Consider the following 23,783-nt stretch of genomic DNA (forward strand, 5'->3'; position numbering starts at 1 on the left):
TTTGTCTTGTACTGAGGGGGTGATAATTTGGGGGTATCATCACAAAAGTTTTCTTCTTTTTTTCACATACATATGAAATTCTTCTGTGTGTCTGTGTTCCCTTCAGAAAGCTTTTGAAGGCTGGAAAGTTAAAATAACACTGATTGGTTTTAGTGCAGTGTACCACATATTGTTTCTATCATGCAAGAATTGCTTAACCATGGTACACTTCAGCAGCACAATTTATTACAAACCTTGGAAATAATTTCAGGAGCCCAAGGACCTCACGGACCTTAGACCAAGTTTCAGCAAACTGCTCAGATATGTGATCACTAGGCAGATGTCTGCAAACGTGTTCTTGCACATTTATCTGCTAATGCAAATGTCCCAATACAGGCATTAACACTCAGAAGCATTATGTGGATTTTAAACAATTCCTGGAAGAGTTGGGTCCCATAAAAGTTATTCTGACAGATGTAATCCTTCTCCTCACCTTTGCCAAGTGCTTGCTCTGAGTACAGGAGCCAGAGCACAGAGTGAGACTCCTGCCTGCTTCCACTGCTTCTGGTGCTCCAGACACTACAACGTCCTTGCCCAGAGCTGACTTCACTCTTATGTTGTTTTTATTCTCGTTGGGAAAGAAGCAGCAATGTGGAAAGGAAAGATAAAACAGGAGATAAGAGAATATTTTTATGTTTTCTTCTGCAGAGATGACTCATTTGAGACAGGTTTATTCCTCTTCTCTCTTGGGGTTAATGCCTTGGGGAGAACAGCAACAAAACGAAGGCTCTTTTTCGTGCCATGGGAAATAATTCTTTCTCTCACCCTGTTCTGTGAGGTCTCTCAGGCAGTGGCTGTGAGGGTGCACAGCACATAACACAATTGGCTTCAATCTTACTGGGGCCTCACGGTATTAGTGTAATGAAAGTAAATACCAAGTGGTCAGGGCTTAATTATAATCTGGACATTCTGTGCTCTGGCAGTAGATTAGAGGAGACACTGACTTGTGTTTAAGGCACTGAATCTGCTATTGGCATGAGGGTGAATCCATCAAAAGAGACAAGACAGTGAAGTGAAATCCCATGTTTCCTGCTCAGAGTATAGAATGCAAACTAAGAGGAAGTGTAAGGTTTCAGTAACTGAACACTCTGTACGTTGGAGCAGCTCCAGCTGTGGCTTTTTGTGTTCAACTCTTGATGACTATTTCAAGGAATCAAATACTATTTTATAGAAGATGGAGAAGCAAAACTTCCATTAGATTAGGGTATTAGGTATTAGGGCCTAAATACTCACATAGTGCTTTGAGGAAGAATTCTACATAATTAATGTTGCAATCATCTGTTGATCTATTCTCCTCCATTCTTAATTGTGTTTTGAGCAGGAACTGGCCTGATTATGCCCTATGAGAAATAATTCAGATGTACAACAAATAAATATGCTCTGCAATCTGTACTGAAGCAGGTTTCCTTTTTACTTCATTCTTCCAGTTTTAGGGTTCTGGTGACAATTTGTCCATAGTTATTTCACTTTCTCAGCCCCTCATCATTTATTTTTCTAGTTGCCATCACTTACATGGCTAGGCTATTGTAACTATAGTATATCAGTAAGGGAGATATGTCCAAGGTTTAATTTTATCCAATACAGTTCCAATTTGTCGAAAAAACAATTAAGTGCTATAAACCTGTGAATAAATTTCTTCAGATCTAGACACCAGAAAAGAAAATCTCAAGTGAAGAGGAAACAAAAGCAGTGTTGATAACTATTATAGCATAGCATACTGTGACTAATAGTGTTGCAAAAGGTCTGCCACAGATAAATTTCCATAGTCATTCTGGGTATTTTGGCTTGGCCTTAGCTTCAGAGTAAATTGTGGAAGAATATTACTTAGAAGTACTGTAATGGCTCAATCCACTGTTAGGAAATGTGTATGGTAAGAGATCACTGCTGATCTGAAGACCAACATAAATGAAGCACTGAAGGGCAGCAGTCGGGGGGTTCATCCTCCTAGCAGCAGCAGCAGCAGCTCAAGCATTGGGCCAGGAGAAAAACCTAGATCTACCTCTTTTTGGGTCTCTCTGCTTGTGTGTGCTCCCATGCTGTACTTCTAGTGGTGCTTCTACTGGTAATCCAGGCCATCCTCAAGTGCTACAGGACTGGAAGCTGCTGCCTGGCAATGGTTGCCTTGCAGTTTGGTGCTTGCTTAAAGCACAGGGAGTCAGGTCAGGGGTAGGCTGCTGCTGCCAAGCAGGGAGAAGCAGCAGGAACAGACCCCTTATCTGCTGCAGCCTGAACACACAGCTTTGATCTGCCAGTGGAGCACACCTGGACAGAGTTGCAGGGACACACATATTCCTCCAAGCTTATCTCCTTCTCTCTGTTGAAATGGGTATATGGGTACACAAACATGCACAGAACCACGTGCAGGAGGCTGAGTTACCACTTTAGGTGTGTGATGGGTCAAAACTGGGTCCCTTTAACACATCAGTGGCAAATTCTTCCTGTGCAATTGGTTAGCCTGTTGAAGTTCACCTCTTGAGATGTATGGCTGCTGCCAGTTACCTCTGTTTTGCTAACTGCTTTGACAGGAAAGCATGATCAAGAAGGGAAGAAAAGGGAAATCAGAAGCCAGAGGACAAAAATTCTGCAGCCTCTAAATCATTTCTATTTGCAATAATCATAAGACCTTTTTAATGAGTTTCACTCAGACATGAACATTTTGTGAGTACCCTTGAGAGACTCTTCCTTTCAGAGTCTCCTACTGCTTCAGAGCAATATTTGTAATTGAAACGAATTATGAAAACCAATAAAGAGCAACAGGGAGAGTTTCTTAGCCCTAAGGCCAACTGGTAGAGCACAGCTGGTGGCCACACAACTGCTTTTTCTTCCTATCAAAATAGCATGTCTGCATGCAAAATTGCCATGGGGAATGTTCCCCAGCCTGCGATAGTGAGTTCTGAACAACACCATTTCTGAGCTAACATAAAAACAGTACCATCATGTGCCAGTACGTGTTTAGTGTGAGTTGGCCCCACTTAATTAAATTGTGTAGATGTAGCCTGAAGTGTTTTCTCTAGAATATGCTATATGATCCTCTGAGGCTGTATGATACACACCATAAAATATAAACAAAATTATATATTTGGGGTTTAATGCATTTTTGCTTCTTACATGGGCATGAATATTAAATATGTTATTATGTTGTCTAGTGAGGTCTGCTTGATTCCTTATTTCTGTGGCTAATCTTTAGAAGTAACTTATATTTTCTAATAAAACAGATCTCTTGTGGGAATGGTGTACAACTTTGACCTAAAAGTGGGGGAGCAGAACCCTTCACATATCTGAACTTGCCTGTAGGTGACTACCCCAAGACAGCACATGTATTTAAAATAAAAAGAATTAAAAGAGAGAAGAAAAGAAAGTCCTCATACTTTGTTTATTAGAAATATAAGTGTTCTTTATTGCTCACTGCTCCCTTATTAAAAACAAAACAAACATGAGACATAGAAACAAAAGAAAGAAAACAACTAAATGTCCAGACCAAACAAAAGAAGAGGTATGAGGCTAAGATATTTTGGTGGAATCCAAATTCTGTTTCCTGAAACATTCTCTACAAGGGGTTTCAGCTGACTTAGGAGTTCAGGTCTCTACTATCCTATAGTAGAGTATGTAATTTTGTTAGAGGCAAATCCTGTGTCCTGAAAGATAAATTCAGGGGGTCTATCTTGTGAACTTTTCTCCTTGTCCTCCTTATTCCATGAGTGGGGTTTTGGCAGATAAATTCAAAACAGCCACACAAAAGTGTTGCAGAGTCTGAAACTGATGGAACATTACAAATATGTCTGAACTTTAAATCTCTGCTATTACTAATGCATTTTGCAGTGTTACACTGTGCACACAGACTGCCTTTGAACATACGAAGACCTGAGTCAGTTCAAGTCCATCCAGCCAAAAACTGTGCAGCAGTGCCCAGGAGCAGATGTTATGGGGGAGTTTAAGAAACAAGTGCTATGGAATGACTGTTTCCCAGCAGTTCTTTCTAAACGTGGGAAATCAGAAGAGGGATGTTTCTGAACCTGCCATGATCTGTTGACCTATCCTCTATGAATTCACCTAATGCCTCTATGCTGCTTTGTAATTTTGTGCCCCACAGCATCCAGAGGCAAAGCATTACAGAATATTCTGATGTAAAAAAGTCCTGCAGTCTAACATCTGGTAGAAGTTTTCCCTAGCTCTTAGCTGATACAAAGTACTGAATGCTTGTTACGCATTTAACCTTCTCCACATATTTCATGATTTTCTAGATCTGTACTTCATAAAGACTTTTCCTGTCTGTTTAAATGTTGAAATACCATGTTCTGGTTTTGGTACATTGAAACTGCTGTATACAAGTTCTAAAAATGCTTTCTTTTCTGCTTTACTTTGTGCTTTCTCTGCTTCTACTTACCCATTTTGATGTGGGATTTCTGGCATTCAGGAATGTGTCATAATGAGATTTGTCAGACTGCTCTCTTTCCTAATAGCATTCCGAGTGCTATGGTTGGAGTGGTGTTCTCCCTCTGAGCACTCAGAAGATGGCTTCCCAGAACTATCCGCAGTGACCCTCTCATCCCTTTCCTGAGTGGTAACAGCTCATTCAGAGCTATTGACTCCCACCCCAGAACAAGCTACAGAGAAACAAGCCTGGGAAAATCCCGTCATTTACTAAAGCTGTTGATCTATATGAATGTTAATTGCAGTTAAGAGTCCTGTTGGGACAGTACTAATTAATTATCACACAAGTACCACTAGAGACTGATGATAAACTTCCTGAGAATTTAATCCTTGTACACACAAAACTTCTAAGAAGAATGGTCGAAACACTGAAGATCACAATTTGTAAAAGAAACAGAAGAAAACAAAGACATTAATAGGGCTTTAACTTGGTCTTGGTGTTTGCTGCTGCTCACTGCCCTCCTAAATAAATAAAAAGATACTATTTTAAAAACAAGCAAACAAAACAACCATACTAAACAAGAGAATAGGTGAAAGGGGAAGATATTTTGAAGAGTCTAAATTCTAGAGAGTAATATTAAGACTAAATTAACATGTAAATCTCATTAAGGAATATGAGAAAACATAAATTATGAGCTTCGTCTGCTGCCTTCCTTTTCACTTGTGTCCAAAATTGTTCTTTAGCATTTTGTTAAGCATATGAGTTGATCTCACTGGGTCACTATAGTGGCTAAGAGCAGTGTCAGTAGTTGGCACTTTTGCTGTGAGGGACAGCTACCAAGCAAAGCCTATGCAGTAAAAATGCCATGAAGCTGAGACACTACAAAGCTTCCACAGTATCAGGAGAAACTGAAACTTGGAGGCTCTGGTTGTACAGTTAAAACCCCTGAACCTCCAACTAATGCTAAACATGATTTCTATTTGTGTTTATATTCAACATCCATCCCCTCTGGAATACACTGCTCCAGATGCTTTCTAATCAAATAGCATCAGTTTACCCTCTCTGCCACCCTGGTGTTGCTACTGCAGACACCCTTTTATTTGTTAAAGGTACTGGAGTATGCAGGCTTTGGTTTTTTACTCTTTCTTCAGTTTACACCAAAACATCCTTTTTTGTATGGAATAACAACATATCTAAAGATACCAGTACTTATGCTAACATAGCCCTCATGTAAATGTAGGGTTTTGCTAATCTGCGTAGTACTTCAGGCTGTAAGTGCTTGGGTTGGCATGTTTCCATGGTTAATACCTGCCCAAATAAGAAGGACTGGAAAAACCTTCTGAGAGCCTAGAACTATGCACTGCTACCCAAGCCCCCAAACTGTGCTCAGCTGGGGTTTTCCAACACCTAGCAAGCCAAGTGATGAGAATAGGGTTGCAACAGCAAGGATCACATACCTTGTGCAATGGAAAATTTGGACAGGAGCCAGTGACTGCTTTCTTTCCTGAATTCTGGTAGAAGGTTGCAGAGATGCCTCTTCCCTCGGGCAAGCTACATCTCAAGGGTGAAAGATGTAGAAACTGCAAGACAATGAAGTGTGATTAATTTCTGTCGTGAATGCTGTGCTGCAACCCAATTCCCAGGTGTTTTTAAGTGTAATCGCTATCTTGCTCACATTCTTCTGGGAAGAGATCCACAATGGGTGCAATCTCTCGGGTCTCTAATTTACTGCATAGGGGTGGGGGTCAAGGGGGCTGTTTGCAGCTTAGCCTGAACAAGATTAGCCTGATGCTTTTGGGTTGAAGAAAGCAATTATGGCAATTGTGCGTGAAATGCTTGCATTGCTTGTCCTCTGGTTTTTCCAACCATCCTGCAATTTTGGGGATGTTATCTACTCCTGACTTAAGATCTCATGAACAATTCCCTGCTTTGTGAGGAGCAGAGCAGATTGCACACTTTTCTTTCAGCAGCAGCTCTCATAAAGATAAGCCCAGTTTTCCTCCTTGCCAGGTTGTGCTCCAGTTTGTTCCATTACTTCATGCATTTTAAGACAACAGGAATTTCTACATCCATGAAACCATCCCAGCACAGTTGCATAGGAAAATACGCTCTTTAATTTACACTGCACTTAAAGAAATCAAGGGTAGTTTTAATCTCCATTTTGACATGTAGCTGGGATGATGCTTAGGCACTGAGATAAAATTGGGATCTCCTGTATCTCCTATACTATGTAGAGTTTCCTTATATATTCACTGTGGAACTATTTTATGTGCCTTTTTTGGCAGCACAGTTGAAGATACGACATATTCAGTGAGGCACTTCCACCTCAAGAATTTGTTTCTCTAGCTGATCCCTCAAACCTGTTATTCAGCTGTTAGGATATTGTACAAAGTGAAGCTGTTTGCAGAATTAGGGAGTGCAATACATGAGAAATGGCTAGAAAGCTTGTCTGGTGTTCTGGGGGAAGCGCTACTCATCTCACCTGCACTTGCCTCGAACAAAACACAAATGTATTCTGTAGCCCAAGCTGCATGTTTGTGCCCAACAGCACTAACAGTGGTGAATAAAATAATCCGTTTTGTTGTCAATGGTGCTAAAATAAAAATGTGACTATGCAGAACACATTTTCTTTGTGTTGGTGTTTTCTTTCCAAATAAAAGGTTTTAGCAAGGAAAAAGTTTGCTTTGGGTTGGGTTGGGCTGAAACTCTGCTTCCAGCTGTTTTGTAATTTTTTTTTTTTGCAATTTTCCAGCACTCTTCCAGCTTCTCTACTCAGTCCTGGTGAGGCGACATCTGGAGTAGGCTGTCCAGCTCTAGGCTGCTCAGCCCAACAGAGACATGGAGCTCCTGGAATAGGTCCAGCAGAGGGAAACAAAGGTGATTAGGGAGCTGGAGCATCTCTCTCACGAGGAAGGACAGAGAGCTGAGCCTGTTCAGCTTTGAGAAGATAGAGACAACCGAGAGGGGAACTCATCAAGGTGTGTAAATATCTAAAAGGGGTGGGTGCCAAGAGGATGGAGCCAAGTTGTCCTGGGTGCTTGAGCCGGGAGGTTGGACCACATGACCCACTGTGGTTCCTTCCAACCCGGAGGATTCTGTGATTCCAGAGGTGGAAACAGCTTTTTCCTTGTGTACTACTACTACTACTACTACTAAATAATGATAATGATAATAATATCTCCCCGTGTTCCCCGCGGAGGACCGACCCTCTCCCTCCCAGATCTCAGCCACGGCCCGCGCGCCCTCGGGGCCGGGCCGGGCCGGGCGGGCAGGTGAGGGCAGGTCGGTGCCCGGGCCGTGCGGGGCCGCGCTCGGTGCCCGGGGCCGCGCTCGGTCATTCTCGGTGCCCGGGCGTTGCGCGGGGCCGCGCAGCGCGGCGCGATCGCGATTGGCGGCGCGGCCCGGCGCCGGGGCCGGGGCCGCGGGCGGGGCGTCACTGAGGGCGGTCCGAGGCGCCGCCGCTGCCGCCGCCCGCCCTTCCCGCCCTGCCCAGCCGCCCGTGCCCGGCCTTAAAGGCGCGCGGGGCCCGCGGCGGCGGCAGTAGCGCAGTGCGGCCGGCGGCGGCTGCTCCTCAGCGGTGCTTGGAGCGCAGGGGGGCCGTTCCCACGGAGCGCCTCGCCTGCAGCCCCTCCCTGCCGCCTCCGCCGCGCTCCCGCCCCTCGGGCCGAGGCTGTCACCGCGCCGGCCGCCGGGCGCCGCCAGCATGTTTGACAGGACGCGGCTGCCCTTCGTGGCGCTGGACGTGCTCTGCGTGCTGCTGGGTAGGTCGGGGGGCCGCGCAGGAGCGGGGGGAGCCGCCCCCGGGGCGCCGCACTCCCCCTAGCACGGCACCGCGCTGGTCGCATGCTCGCCTCCCCCTCCCGCCGCGCCGGCACCTCCCGGAGCGGGGCTCCTGCCGGCCCGCAGCCCCCGCCGTGCCTGCCGCCCCTCTCTCGCTCCCTCCCTCGCCTCCCGCTCCGCGCCCGCTCCGGGGGGATCTGCTCGCTGCCGTGGGCCGGGAGGGGAAGGGAAAGCCCCGGGGGGAGGGAGCTGCTGCAGCTTATCCACTGACATCTGAAGCTCCCTCTTTTCTCTGATGTCCTTACTCTTCCTTCCCTAACCACCTCTGTCGGATGAAAACCGGTTGTTGCAAAAGCGCTGGAGAGGTAGCTGTCTGGTAGATACCTGCAGCCTGGGATGTGTTTGTTATCCCGAGCGAGTCGGGAAGCTGTCCTGGAAGGGGCCGTCATCACGGAAACACGCCTCATCCATCCCGGGTGCTGCTGCAGAGGCGCGACGGCGCTCGGCAGCAGGGCAGGCGTTCTTCGCTGTAAGGCTTGAGCTGAATGCGGTGTCACCGAGCCTCCGCTGTAGCTGCAGGCTGGAAGCGGAGTGAGGCATTCACTGGAGCGCGGTGTCTGCCCGCTCGTGTCCGTGTGCGGCAGGGAGGGACGGGTGTCGGGCAGGAGCCGTGCCTCGGTGATGGTCAGGGGTTGGACCGACACAGCCACAGCACACTGCCACAGCGCTGCAATGCTTGTCCTGGCCAGCCCAGATATTGGCTTCCCAGAATTGCTTTATTCTATTTCAGTCTCCGTTGAAACTATTTTGTGGCCTGCCAATTTGCATTAACTCTCCTTTTATGTAATGAGAGTGTAAAGAGCGATGATGTCGCTTAGCGATCGGAGAAGGGGCAGTTTCACTTCGTAAAGTGGCACCTCTCAGTACTGGGAACCTGGGAAGTGTCTTTACACTCTGGAGATGTACTTCTTGGTCTTAGGAAGTGCTGATTTTGGATGTTTGCTTCTTAAGCAAATAATGTCAGTACTTCAGTAATATGAACACTTTCTTGTCGTGTTCAGTGGATAGTGTTCAGGCCTAGCTCATGAATTTCTGCTTGGCTGAATTTTTTGGCTGATGAGTATTTTTTGTAGCATCAGTATAAACATAATGACATTTTCCCCTTGCTGGATGCTTCAAATAGCAATGGTACCTGTAGCTAAATGCCATTAAAAAGCAAAATTATAATGAATGATACATTGCTCTGAGGTAATGTTACAGGAGAGAGAGTTTTTGCAAAATGATAGTGGATCCATGTAATCCACTGTGAGCAATCTTTTTTCAAATCAGGAATTTTATCAAACGGCTATTATGAGTCTTAAACATTCATGCTGTCTTTATGGTGAGTGAAGCAGTTTTGTCTGTCTGGATAATTGTCATTACAAAATCTTTATAATTAGACAAAAATTTTGCACTATGCACATGGTTTGGTCTGCATGAAGCATATAGGTATATTGTAAGTAATCTTGAGTAATCAAGGAAAGCAAAATGTACAGACAGTAAGGCTGCAAAAGTATATAACTTGATCGTCATCTACCTGAAAGGATGAGGGTTTCCCTGTCCCAAATCATTACCTGGGAAGGTAGGTTTTAGACTTTGTCCTGCAGTGTGATAGCCATTTGCAAACCTTCCCTTCTCTCCCCCTCACCCTGTGTAGCATTTGGATCACAGATACACTTATCTGGTACCTCAGTGTGCTGGAAGGTTGCCAGACTTTTTATTTTCCCTTAGACTTGTTTACTTCCTGAAAAGTCTGAAAACTGCCGGCAGCACATAGTATGAAGTTCCCTGACACCTGCAACTTTAAACACATTGAGTTACAGGTTTCAGTGAAACTCTAGCTGAGATAAAAAGATCTTCCATTTGCAGAATGGGAAAGGTACTGGGTGTAGGACCAAGTTCTCTTCCTCTTTAGCCAGCCTCTCATGTGGCTGTGGTCCTGAGAAGAACATAGGTCTTGCCTGTGACTGGCCTGTTTAACGTTTTTACTGTTAAAAAAAATGGTTCCTGTTGATTGTGGACTTTAACTCTCAGTTTTCCCCTTGCCCTTTCCCCTGCCTGTGCACTTTGGTATGTGCTCAAATGACAGAGGTAACTGCCCAGATAAAGTGACTTGCTGGTATGGATAAATGATACCTAGTATCTCTACTGCAAGGACTACAAGGCCTCCAGCAGAACTGAAGGTTTAAAAACGATGAACACAAGTCTCAGTTGAGGACTGAACCTCAGTCTTGGTATGGTATCCCATGATACCACAAAAAGGGATACCAGTAGCATCCTCAGAATCCCCAAGGTAGCTCTTGTCACTTAGTACAGAGCTTTTATTTTTTCTCCTCTTTTTTCCTGTTTATACCTTCTCCAAAGCAGATGAGGAAGAAAAATTAATTTAATTGTCTCAGTAATGTTGGACTTGAAGCCTAAGTGATATCCAAGCATACCACTTGGAGCTGCAGTGATCTGACACACCCATGAACTCACTGCAGTGGAAGTGCATGATTCTTACTGTGTGTCTGACTTACTCGCTCCTGGTTTAGTCAAGCCATTTTTGTGTGGCTTCAACTTTCCCAGTATAAGTCTTTCAAAGGAAAGGGAAGGGAAAAAAGAGCTATCCTGTGATTTTTGTGTCTGTCTGTCTGTGATTTAGACAGATTTATTGGAAGATGTGACATGCTTAAGATGGAGCCGAGGTAAGAGAATAAGAAAGACATCAAAGAAGAGGAGGTGGGGAGAGGGGGGAAAAAAGTAGGAGGTAAAAACATCTTTAAAATTAGCCCAGTTTGGTTCCCTGAGACTCAAGTCTAAGTTTCTTTTAATTATCCTTAAGAAAGATCTCCCCCTCATCTGCCTTTTTACCCACGAAAGGAGAGAAATTCAGGGAAAGCAGTCTTTGGTGCCCTTAGAAAACAACTCCTTCCCTCTTATCAGCATGATAATTCTCTTCTTCTAAAAATAACACTGGTGTTTCAGCATTAAATTAGCTTTATATTCCACAATCTAAAAAAGTGAAAGCTGCAGGTTTCTGCAGTATCTGTCCTCAGATAGTGTGAGGAGGCTGTATCTGTATTCCGTGTGTGCTGATCTGCAGTGCTGGGTGTGTGTGTGTGGTGCATGCCCGCATGCAGCTCTGCAGTGCTGCAGGCAGCACCTGCCTTACTCTCCATGCTCCAGCAGACAGTGCTCAGATGCTTCTGGCACTGGAAAACATGAGTGCCTTGCAGGACTGCAGGATTTCCTTCTCACTCATACCTCTGTTACTTGTCTCTCCTAGGTTTTCTGATAGATATTTTTATATAGTGTGGCAGAAATTGGCATTCTCAACAGTAGCAAAACCATTTTTCACGGATAGACACTGAGGCTTGGTTCTTATGGTTTATTACACTTCCAAACTGTCATGCAAAAAATGACAGCTTATTAAAACAGCTTAATTAGTTAGCTTGCCAGTGGTGTTTTCATTAGGCACTATATATACACATATACACTCTGTGCCACTGTTACAGGTCTATTGTTTGTTTGATTGCAAATCAGGTTCCTTTTTCATTAAGGCAGGTAAACAACACTTAAAGAACAAAGTTGGGAAACACATGACAATATTCCTACAATCAGTGGAAGAACTGCTAAATACATTTATCTTTAGATCAGACTCTCACAAAGCCAAAGATTAAAGGAAGTTCTGCAGAGGTGACTGGAGCCATAAGGAAAACACTTTCTGTCACAACTCTGGGACGACTTTCATCTGGTCTGTACTTGTTGAAATTCATGCCTAGCTTGAGCTCAGGGTGCAATACAACACAACTGTATTACTTTAGTCCCTTGTCTGACTATGCAATTACTGACAAGCTCACTACTTAGAGTAATACTGACTAGCTTATTATTTATTATTGTAAGTAATTGGGGAGTGTACTTGTCCATATGGGATTGCTGGTGTAATGCAAGAATATGTCCAACCCAAGATTAGAAAAACTGAAGCCTTCTAAAGAATTAAACCCTTGCTATTCAATTAAACCCTTTTCTATTCACTTTTTTCTTCCTCTCCATGTCTTACCCTGTGACTGTGGGGAAGGTGAGATTATGGCAGTCTTATTTATACATTACCATAATTATTATTTTTTTAAATGAAACTACCTCTGAGTAAGGGAAGGACTTCTGTCCTTCCAAACAGAAGGACATGTGAACTGATTCCAGAAGTAGTAAACACTCACATTGCTTTCAGCTTGCTGTTTAAAGACTGCTGGAATGTTTTGTGATAATGACAACATGCTAAACAGCAGATGCGTGTATACAGGACACAGTGAGTTTTCTTTTGCAGGGTGTGACCTGTGGGGGCAGGATGGCTGGACCACCCTGCACATTGTTTTGCGTTCAGTGCTGTTCTCCTCTCTTGGGAGTGTTTACTCATGCTGTCGCTGGAGGCTGCAGTCTCGGTGACAATTAAGGTATTGCTGTGCAGTCAGGGAAGTCTCCTTCTATGTGGGTTAGCACTTCCTGATTGCCCTAGTTCAAATAAAAACCTCCTCCGCTATTATTTGTGACTCACTGACATATGTGTCACCGTTTGTATTTTCCACATCATGTGGGTGCTAAATACTTTTTCTAGTTCATGAATACATTGTAAAGCTGTAACAGGTACATGTGAAAGAGCAGTTTGTCTTTGGTGACACTCTCCACCAGGTACCATGACCTAGTACTTATTAAGTTGACACTCTCAGTTAATTGGAGACATTCTTGTTACCTGAAACTGGGAAAATCTTCCCTCTCCTAATGTGCTTTCTTCTTTGCAACAGTCACTTTTTATTTTCCCCAACATAAAGAAAGATGCTTTACCAGAGACTCACTCCCTCTTGATCAGAAGCCTACAGAAAAACTTTTGGTAAGAGATCAATTAGTTAATGAATACTATTCAAAGTCGGCAGTCTGGTTCATGTTCTGCCAGATTTTGCTGTTGTGTATTTTGTATGAACTTCTGACACAAAACCAGAAGTCCTTGCACTTTACTTTTTTACAGCAATAGGTAAATCCTAGTTCACCTCCCAGTGTCTTCCCAATAGGCAAATTGTGAACTCAGGACTATATTATTTTCTCTTGGCATAGTAGAGCAAGATGCTTATCAGCTCTTGGGTTCCTTACCAGCTGCTTGAGTCTTGGTGATTTTTTTTCCCTTAGCCTTAAACAGTCAGAAGGGCTCTTGCAGCTTTCTTACATGAGGGCAGTGACCTTTGCAGGGAGGGGCTTCTGACATTTTATGTAGAAAATAAAGTATCACACTAAAATTATAAAATAGCTAATCCTTCATAGCTGAAGAATTCCTGCCTCCTCTCTATACTGCTTGAGTGCTTGTTTTTGCTGTACTGAGCTGATGCAACATGCCTCCTGGCCTTAAAGGGTTAGGCAGTATGAACTGATACTGACTGAAAGCAGCTTGGTCTGAAGGCTGCACAATCACAGCCCTGCTGGGGGGAAGAGTTGATTACTGGCTGCCTGCTACTGCATAGTTTCATGTAGGAGCACTGTTGCTGATGAGGGGATTAAGCTGTGATAATCCTCTATCTGTGACTGTGTTGCAGCAGTGGAAGGCAGGTAGCACAAAGAGGTGACCTGGCTCTTGGAAGTAACCAATGAGAAGAGAACTTGAATCTTGTAGTATGCCAACTGACTCGGATTTACTATCCCCCACAACTGATAATCCTATTTCCAGAATTAGTCCAGGAGAATTAAAACAAACTCACCTTGGATGAAGGAAAAAAGGAAAAAAGTGCTGTACAGAATTGCGTGGAAACCTCTTGGCAAGACATGCCACCCACAGGAATATGGCTTTAAAATGAGATTGATTTATTGCTATATCTGCTTGGTTTGGTGGGGGTCCTTCTCTTCCTTATCCCTGTCCTGCAAAAGAAACTCATAATTCTTAGGTTTTATTCAGGTAAAACAGTTGATCGAAAGCAACTGAAAAATCTGCAGACACTAGAAATGCAGATAATGGATGACTAGCAAACAGCTAGTTTTATGACAAGAATTAAAATAATTTAAAGCTGTTTTGAAGAAGCAAGATTTCTTTAGGATACTTTTTGAAACTGTTTTGTTTTGGTTTTTTTTTTAGAAATCTGTATTATTGCCACTACATCTAGAAACACTAGTCATGGAATGATAGAATGTGTTGGAATGGACCTTAAAGACCATGTAGTTTCAGCCCCCTGTCATGGATGGGGACATTCTTCACTAAAACAGATAGTCACTTCAGCTGTTACAATAAATTTCTCAGTCCTTCTTCTGAGTAGATTTATAATCAATTTACCAGCCAGAATAATTAAACCCTGCAATTTTAAAACTAAAAAAATTACCCTACTTATATTAAGGATCTGATGCCTGTCTCTTCTTGTTTAACAATTGACTACTAATGACTTGACCCACTTTCTGGGAGGAATTTTCCCATTTCAAGTTAGGAGACTCATCTCAAAGGTACAGAACCAAAACTGTCTGTTGATAAACCTGCATTGTGTTTTGACTCTACTTTTGCCAGATTCTCTGGTGCATTAATCCTTCTCAAACAGTCAGATATAGCTCTTAAAATTAAGACTGCTTGTTTGTATGAAAGCCAAAAATTGACCCAAATAAACTTCTTTTACAAATTGTGATATAGAAAGATAATGTTGAAACTTTCTAGTGCACTTACCAAACACTTTTTCTGTTACCACATTGAATTAGAGGAAATTACCAGTACAAGAACAGGCTGCTTTTGCTCTGTTATAGACTGTATTAATTCATCTTTAAAAAGCTGTGGCCAAGAAGCAGTCTGACTCAGAAGTTTGGGAAGGCACTTCAGTTTTACTTGTATTGTACTTCAAAACTAAAACTAAATTTTGGCATCTCTCATTCATGTAGTGTCTTGATATTTGGCAACAGGAAAATGAAGGATTTGAAATAATTTAGATTAGAAAATACAGGTGTGTCAGATGAGGACAGCCATCTTGGAATGTCTATCCACCAGATGCTGCTTAATGGAGCAAAAGGTAAGGATGAGCCATATCAGCACACCATTATTTCTGTGATGCTGCTGAGGAAGCAATGGATTTTCTAGACAAAGCTCAGATTTTAGAGTCTCCTCTCCTTTTTTTGCCTCTGCTAAATAGGCAGGTTTCAGAGGAGCTGTGTGGGGTTTCCTTGGGTCTCATAAGGCCAGTTAGCTTCAGTTTGTTACTTAGCCATGCCTGGTTTGGAAGAAGGATCACAATTTTTTGTGATCCCTTTCCTAGGAAAGGAGAAAACTGTACCAAACAGGAATTATGCTCAGTTTTTGCCTAAGTGTAGAAGGAATTACATTATCCAATTTCAGCATCTCGGGTGACTTCTGCCTCTCTTAAAATACAGTGGCGTTTTTGCCTCAAATTAATATTAGTGCATTTTTGTCCATTTAACTTAGTTCTGTTATTGCCGAGAAGTCTTATGTTACTAAGTCACTGAAACTAAGCAATAGGTGCAGTATTTTCTGAAACTGGAGTTCTGGGATGGTAAGGAAAATGCATGTGTCTGAATTTGTCTGCCTTGTTTTGAGGCATGGAAGGGCAGTGAACTGTGCTTATTTTAAGCTGAAGGGGTGGTTTGGAAGCTAGTGGTGGTGGAGAGACCTGAGAGAATAAACTGCTAATTATAATCAGGGAAAACTTCTGATATGCAGCAAGCTAATGGCCCTTAAGGGGTACAGAAGGTAGACAGTGAAAACAAGCCTGCCAAATAGTCAGAAACTATGCTCTATTAAATTCCAAAAATCATCTTAGTCATTATTTGACTTAGTGTCTGCTTTCCTTGGTGTTCCATTGAGTGAGTTTTTTGCTGACTTGTGGCAACTGGGCTTCAGTTTTATGTTGTTAGGTAAGCCTATGCTGCAGTACTAGTATTCAGCTAAAATACTCCAAGACAGTGTGATGGCTAGGTCTAACACTAGTGGAGATCCTGGATGTCAGGTAATTTCTGCATGCAGACTCTTTTCATTCTTCCCATCTCTTCTTTAAATGTAAGAGTCCAGTCATCAACACTAGAGAACTATATACCTTAATACATAGGAACTGAGATCACAAATCTAATGCTGGTAACTTCTACTACAAATGGAAAGCAGCACCTGGTCTGTTATATGTGCTGTAAAACTTCCTATGCTGTGGCATTATTCATTGCACTCAAGTGTCAAGAGCAATGGTGTATAAATATTTTTTCCAGATTTTGAAATAATGGACTTTCTGGGCAGTCTCCTGAATCAGTACAAAACAAAACTGCTCTGGTAGCTCAAGAATGTATGGGTATGGTCTCTTTTCCCTTTAAAATCTGTTTAGATTGAGCTTTCTATAGAGTTTACTCTTACAATGAGCCATTAGACATTATAGACTTCAGTCTCGCATGAAAATGAAGTTCTGTTCTCTTAGACATGGCAGCATGCAGCAGTGTGTGCAGTGTAAAGTGACGTGGTGTATGACAGGGTACACAATGTCATGGAAATTCTGAGTCCCTCTGTAGCACTGCTGACTTTAAAGACTGTTTAAATAAAATACTGTTATGCTTGTAGGACTCATTGGAAAATGAGCTTTTACATTCCTGACAACTAATTGCCTATTATATTTCTAAAGATTGAATGGTATTTCAAGTTAGGGTGTGTAGTTATAGCTGAGATACTCTGAAAGCCTCCTGTTGTGCACTCCCACAAAGCAGAGATTAAAATGGGAAAATAGTTACAACTTCCGGTGTTTAAAAGAAAAGTAGTCTTGAATGACATTCAGAGTTAGTGTCACCTACGTTAAAAGAAAGCAAATTCCTCCCTGTCTTGCCGACCAGCTGACCTTGATAGTTCCATTTCTTTGGCTGTGTTGCCCTCCTGGGGCAACACAGTCTGTAAGTGCTGTGATTTAGGTGCATTGTGTGCAGAAATCTACGTCTTTGAGGGCATGTAGATTGTTTTCAATTCTCCATACAGTACCGTCAAAGCCTTTAACTGAATTTGATGCTGAACACATAATGGAAGCAGTGAGGAAATATTAATTTCCCCTGCACAGGAGGGATTATACACAGGAGAGGAGAAGTCACCCTTTACTCTGGCTGCAGCCAGTTGGATTCTTCCCATAACTAACCAACCCCTTGAGCAGCACTGCAATGCAAAGAACTGCTGACCTCCCCCCTTCCATCCCCTCACTGCCTCTGCACCCAGTGTCTTCTAGCTGTTAGTCTAGGGTCTGTAATGTTTTCAGGTCTGTCAGTAATGGGACACTGGGTGACACTGATGACTTCTAGGTGTGGGTCCATCCCTGGGCCAGCTTCAGATTTCTCCAGACAGTCTTTGCTTGCTGCCTGCAGAGCCCAGGGCACAGTCTTTGCTTGCTCTACCTGTAGTTGGCTCACTTGTCTGGTGTATGTTTCTCTAAATAATAGAGCAGGGTCAGATATATTACTGTCTTGTTTCTGCCTTTTTAAAATTTGCATTTGCCCTTCTCAAAGTGCTCACAGGAGAGACAGTTGCATGGGCTTTAGAGTAACCTGTGTTTAGTGCTTGTAAAGGCAATTTTTAAAATTGAAATGTAGATATAAGGGAGAATACACTAGTCCATGCTAATGTTTTTAAATAAGAGTCTTGACATGTTCTAATTAATTGGGACTATAGATAACTGAACTAGTGCTCCCATGTAGTAGACTGCTGAATGCAGAGAAACTGAAATATGATGTAGTTCTGTCTTAGAAAATGACTGGACTGGAAATTGCATGCTTATGTTGAGGCTGTTTGAGCTCAGAGGAAGGTTTCCTTTGCTTGCTGCCTCCATCAGCCTTGCCTGGCATAACAAAAAGTGGCGAGGAACTTGCTCAGTTACTGATCTGGCTTCTCTGCTGGCCAAGTCATAGATTAGAGGACAAATAAAAATGTAAGTAGCACAAAGTTGCAAGTAGAATTGTAGGAGAGATTAGAATGTTGTTCATGCTTTTAAATACATGTATCCTGTTTACTGAAGCCTATCACAGCTTCTGGCATTATCAGAACAATCAGTTTGCTGGCATTAGAAATACTTCACATTCCTTAGTGTAGAAAAGCAAGATAAAGTTCTTTAAAGTGGCTAGGATGTAAGTTGTGGGCTACCCCTTAGTTGTCTCAGCTACTGCAAATAGTGCACTGATTTTTCTCTTGTACACTCTTTACCTATAGTTATCAAAAGTCTAAATGCTTTCTCATTATTTTAATCTCTTCTTTCTCTTGGTAGTTTTTTGTATTCCCAGAACCTCCTGTTTTAAAAGGTGTTGATTCTTTCTCTTGACTGTTCATAGAAAAAGAATTTCAGCCCGTCTCCTTTTCTGCAGAGAGCAGTACCTTTTACACGTTTCCAGTCTCTCTCCTGTAGCATGAAGCTGACCTGAGTTTCTTTAAATCTCTTGCCTACTTCCTCACACCAGACTGTACATTGAAAAATGAAGAGTGAAGCCAGCATGGTTGTTCTGTCTGAAAAATAGAAGCAAAAATACATGTGTAAGAGTAGAAGACCTTGCATTCTCTCTTGCTCTCGGTAGCAATTGGCAGCTGTATAGGTTTAGCTTGAAATGACTCTGTGGGATTATTAACAGTACCATCTGTCTAATAAGAATGTAAGCTGTAAAAAGTAGCTCATCTGTTTTCAGGATATAATTTGATGTGTTTTGTAGTTTCTTTGGTACAGCTAGAATTATTTTTTGACACTCCCTAACTAAACTATTAACTGTATATTTCTTTACAAAACTTGAAGCCAACTTTGTCACTGTATCAAATGCAAAATGTGTTGATCATATTCTTCAGGGTAAGTGTAAAGAAACATAAAAAGTTATCTCAGTCTCATGTTAGTCCAGCACAGGTTCTCTTAATTAACACTTACTTGTGAATTCATTGCAGCATGAAGAAAAAACTTTAGTTAATAATCAAGCTAGAATGTTCTCATTTGCTGTAGTATCCCTTAGGGGTAACTGCCTTTCTCCCAGTTCCTAGATGTTAATTTGCTTTGTTGAAGAGAACTTCCTGATTGAAGACCAGATAGGAGTACAGAGTAATATTGCCTTGGAGGACTTGAAACAGCAATTCAGCATGAGTTTGGCTGCGCAGAACCTCAAGTGGAGATTCAGTCACTTGCACAGATAAGGAGGCCAAATGGGTTAATTAACCTGTGTTTACAAAATACGGTGCATTCCTTTGTACTATTTAAAATTGTGGAGAAGGAAGCACCACTGATTAAGATGCAGTTTCATGAGGGGTTGAAGCTGATCTGTCCCAGTCTGTCCTATGTCCTTTGTCATATTGGTTCATGACCAAACCAGGGACCCTTGGCTACATGTTCTTACTCTGTCCTTTAAGCCAGCTCTTACAGTAATTCAGTTGGCAGATGAGCAAATGCCTTTGAAAATGCAATGTTGTGTGGGCATGGGCTTGTCTTTTTGGACAGGTTGGTGTGAAAACTAATGCCAAGGCAAGAAAGGAGTAGTGGGGGATGGCCAGGGGTGGGGGAGGGACAGGATAGTGTAGGATGTCTTGGGTTACTCTTGGAAGCTGAGCCACGTTTTGTGAGCACTGCACCTGGTTGAGAACTAGCTAGTACAGTATTGTTGAAGGGTTCTAAACTTTAAGAGTTTCTTTCCTTTTAGACATAAAACAATAATATTCTTTGCCGATCTTAATATTTATGGCAACTGTGCTAATTTGGCTCTAAATGTTTTTCTCCTGTTTAACAAAAACTGGCAGCTTGCTGCCAAAGCTGTATGGACACTTTTGGCAGAAGAATCTGACTACAAGCTTAAGCACCTAACTCTGAAATTACCAGTGTGATAAATGCCACAGATCAGAACAGTAGTACAGTGTTACACACATTGTAAAAAGATGATGGATTGGTACTCATCGCTTCCATTTGTAGGATAAAATTTATAAATTTATTTATAAAAAAGAAATTTATTTTATTTTTTTGTTTAGTCTTAAAAAACCCACTAAAAATATAGCAAATTGATTAAGCAGATTTTCTTTGGGGAAGAAAATCACTTTCTCCCCTTAGGTACTGGTATTTTATTTTTAATATTCTTTTAACATTCTAACCTATTTTCTATGGGTGGAGGACCATTCTCATATGGACTTCCTCCCTATTCTCCTAGCCTGGACCTCCCTTCCTTCCCTTCTTAGAGGCATTTGTCATGCTGTGTCATCCAGTCAGATATGCTAATATAGTTCCTGAAGGCTGCATATATTACTGTGAATTACTGTAGGTTGTCAGTGGAAACAACACTGCAACTGGCTTGGACCTACAAATTAAGAGTTGGAAACTCCTTGTGAACTCAGCATAGCTCATGTAACTCTACAAATGTTTGTTGCCCTGTTCTTACAGTTCTAGCCCAAAACTTAAAAGGCTGTTCTGTCCCTGCAATCCCTACTGAGTAATTCAAGCATGGTTCCCACCTTTGTCTCCCTCTGTACTGTGGGTTGTTTTTTTTTTTTTTCTTATTTATGCATATGAAACTTGTTTACTTTTCTTTCATAGGCACAGCCTTCAAATCTTTGGAGTATCTTTTTCTGATCAACTTTGTTACTACACCTGTAGCTTTCAGGGTTATAGGATAACCATAGGATATTTGGAGTGGAGGCGATCTTAAAGATTATCTTGTTCCAGTGCGCCACGGGCAGGAACACCTTCCACTTGACTAGGTAGTTCCAAGCCCCATCCAGCCTGGTCTGTGGGTTAACTAGAGTCTATTTGTGTGAGCATTGCGGAAGTCTGTCCTTTCGTAAGTCACAGCACTGGAGTGACCAGGTTGTTTTCTCTTTATAATTAAAGGGGAGAGAAAGGTCAGAGGACTGCTGTCTGTTTCTTGCTACTACCCCGCAAAACAGTGCAGAATCTGTTGGTCACTAGTTCTTGACAAGATAAACAGCACAATTTTTACCAGAGAGTAGATGAAATCCAATTTTAATATGTTCCAGTCTGAATGATGGGTGACTTCAAGTAGGAGTCTTTTTACAGCTGACAGTCATGCTTTATAGGATATGAGTAACAACTAAGCCATTATGATCCCTTAAGGTACAAAGCTACCTGGTTCAGAAGAGCACCTTGAGGTTACTGCTGGTCCTGGCTAGGTGTAAAGGAAAAGGAGGTGTACTGAGCAGAGGATAAGACATGAGAGCTGCTCCACAATCTACAGGATTGCCTTTTAGCCTGGTGATCTTGCATGAGATCTTGGTCACTCATTGCTCCAGTTTGTAGAAGCTAATGTGACTGAGCCTAAGTACATTCCTCAGAAGTTCAGCCTGCTTAAAGGTCATGGAAATGCTTGGCACCTCTGATGGCAATACTGGCCTGGTGTGTACATTAGTGGTAGGGGTTTTTTCTGCTTACAATGAAAAGGTTCAGGACTGTTTGCTTACATATACCATGTCTCATCTTCTCTTCCTGTAAAATGGGCAACAGTAAAAATGCTGCCACTATTTGGGGTAGGTTAATGATCAACTCAATGTCACTTCACAAAATCTTCTAGTCCACTGTTGGAAAGCAGTGCATCATTTAGATTACAGTAAGAATTTAACAGTAATGAGAAAAAATGGAAATGGGCAGTTAGTGTAAGATGTGTAACTAACTTCAGGGGTTTTTTGTGTTCTTTTAATGTAGGCGATACAGATGAGTTTTGCAATCACTTTGGAACTGTTCTCATCTGACCCCTTTATCTTCTGCTTTTCATTTTCCCCCCTTCCCAGGTCAAAAGTTCATTATATGTTCTTGATATTAGATTGTAGCAGCTTTTTGTGGAAGACAGGTATTTATGTTTGTGAAGTAGTCCACTTATGCAAAACACAAGCTGCTGCTTAAGTTAATCATGAGCATGTGATATTTCCGTGTGTGAAAATCTGGTGACCTGTTTGAGAAGATATGATTGTATCAAATAGGTAATGGGATTACCACTCCATCATCCTGCTGGGTGTGCAACAGCAGAGGTAAAGACAGGAAGCATGGACTCTGCGTTATGTTAGTGGAATCTTGCCATGGCCTTGAGAGTAGCTGAAACTTGGCTCCATGCATACAGTCATACAGCAATCCTTTGGACAGAGTGAACTTTCTGAGTTCTTCAGTGTAGTGGCCTTCATGTTTGAAGGGCTGCGATTCTGTTTCATGTGCTTCTGTCTGCCACTTGTGCAAGCTTTAGCTCTTCTCTCCATCATTAAAGCAGAAGGAAGGAGAGAGAGAGACCTTTGAGATGTAGTTGATTCAATGGTATACCATGCTACATAATGAAAAACTTTGTGCTTGAGTTTGAATAAGGTTAATGCCTTTTGTATTTTGGTTCACTTTTTCTATATGGGATGGTAAGCATCAGTAATGTGGACAGTTTTCGTGTTTCGGATAATTTTTGAAAAAAACTTCCCTCTGCTCCATAAGAGGATTTAAAATACTCCCAAATTGCTTCCTTGTGAGGAAGAGGATTTGAAAGTTGGGGTGCTACCTACCATGTACAGTTTCAATATGCCCTTCACAAGCCTTTACACTGCAACTACCCCAAAGAAGGGACTGGGATTTATCACTCTGTTCCTGCTGTTTCACTCATATGTTTTTTCTTCTAATAAAATATATAGCAATAAGTGTACTTAAAACACCTTTAAGCTACTTAGCGGTAGTCAAAAGGTGTCATGAGAAATCAAAGGAATCACTCATCATGTTAACTTCTTTGGGAAGTTTTTTTGTTCTCAGTACAGCAGGTTGTTTATATAGTATGAAGTCTTTTCTGCTTTAGTAATGGCACTCCCCCTCTAATTTACATATAGAGTGTCTATTTGCAGAATTGCATATTTCATGGATGTTGGAAAATACCGTTATCTTCCCTTTTTTACCATGATTTAAAACAAAATTTACTTTTTGTTTTGTTTGGGGATTTAACATTATGCAATTTATACACTTTAATGTATTGCATTCTCAGTGGATGAAAGGAAAGAGAGAAAGTGGGCATGGTGTTATTTGGTTAAAAGCTGGACTTCATGATCTAGGAGGTCCTTTCCAACCTTAGATTTTATGAGGAAGTAAAAGAAAAAGAAAAAGTTGGATTTTCTGAGGTTATTGCTCCTGCAAATGTGTATTACATGGCAGGTGGTTCTTATCAAAAATAAGTTAGACCTGAGTATCAGAAGTCTTAGTGGCTTCTTTTGCATGACTGTCAGTATAATACAAGTTGACTTGTAAGAGAGGGAATTGGTAATATATCACAGTGTGTAAATCTGGAGAGCTATAATTTTTACCCAGGTTTCAGCTGTGATATAACTTGTATATTTTCATGCAGAATTTTTCCAAAGTGTACAAAAGCTGTGTAAATGCAATCTCAAGGTATAATCTCATTACCTGGAGGTGCAATCCATTCAAAGTCTCCATTAGTGTCCCTGCAGTTCTTTTATTCCCATTACCTGCATGCAAACTACTTGCATGAACTTTTTAACTCCCTAACCATGACAAAAGCTGTGTCTATTCTTTGTCTTATCTGTAAACACTGACCACATTATAGTGTATAGAACAAGGCTGGAAAATTAGATACAAGCTGAGGTCGTTGGGTA

General features: G+C 41.9%; 1 protein-coding gene across 2 annotated transcripts in view; it reads left to right on the forward strand.

The window, feature by feature from the left end:
* The first annotated feature begins 8,020 nt into the window (after positions 1-8,020).
* The window catches only part of PLPP1 (phospholipid phosphatase 1), a 61,606-nt gene continuing 45,843 nt past the window's right edge, over positions 8,021-23,783 (forward strand). For both annotated transcript variants that reach the window (XM_054282238.1, XM_054282249.1), the window contains exon 1: positions 8,021-8,172. In XM_054282238.1, the coding sequence (XP_054138213.1) occupies positions 8,115-8,172 (58 nt within the window). In that variant the 5' untranslated portion in view covers positions 8,021-8,114. The remainder of the gene's footprint in view (positions 8,173-23,783) is intronic.

The sequence above is a fragment of the Melozone crissalis genome, unplaced genomic scaffold (genome assembly GCF_028551555.1).
Source record: "Melozone crissalis strain CALT ecotype California unplaced genomic scaffold, PUWL_Pcris_2 ptg000005l_1, whole genome shotgun sequence".
NCBI lineage: Eukaryota > Metazoa > Chordata > Aves > Passeriformes > Passerellidae > Melozone > Melozone crissalis.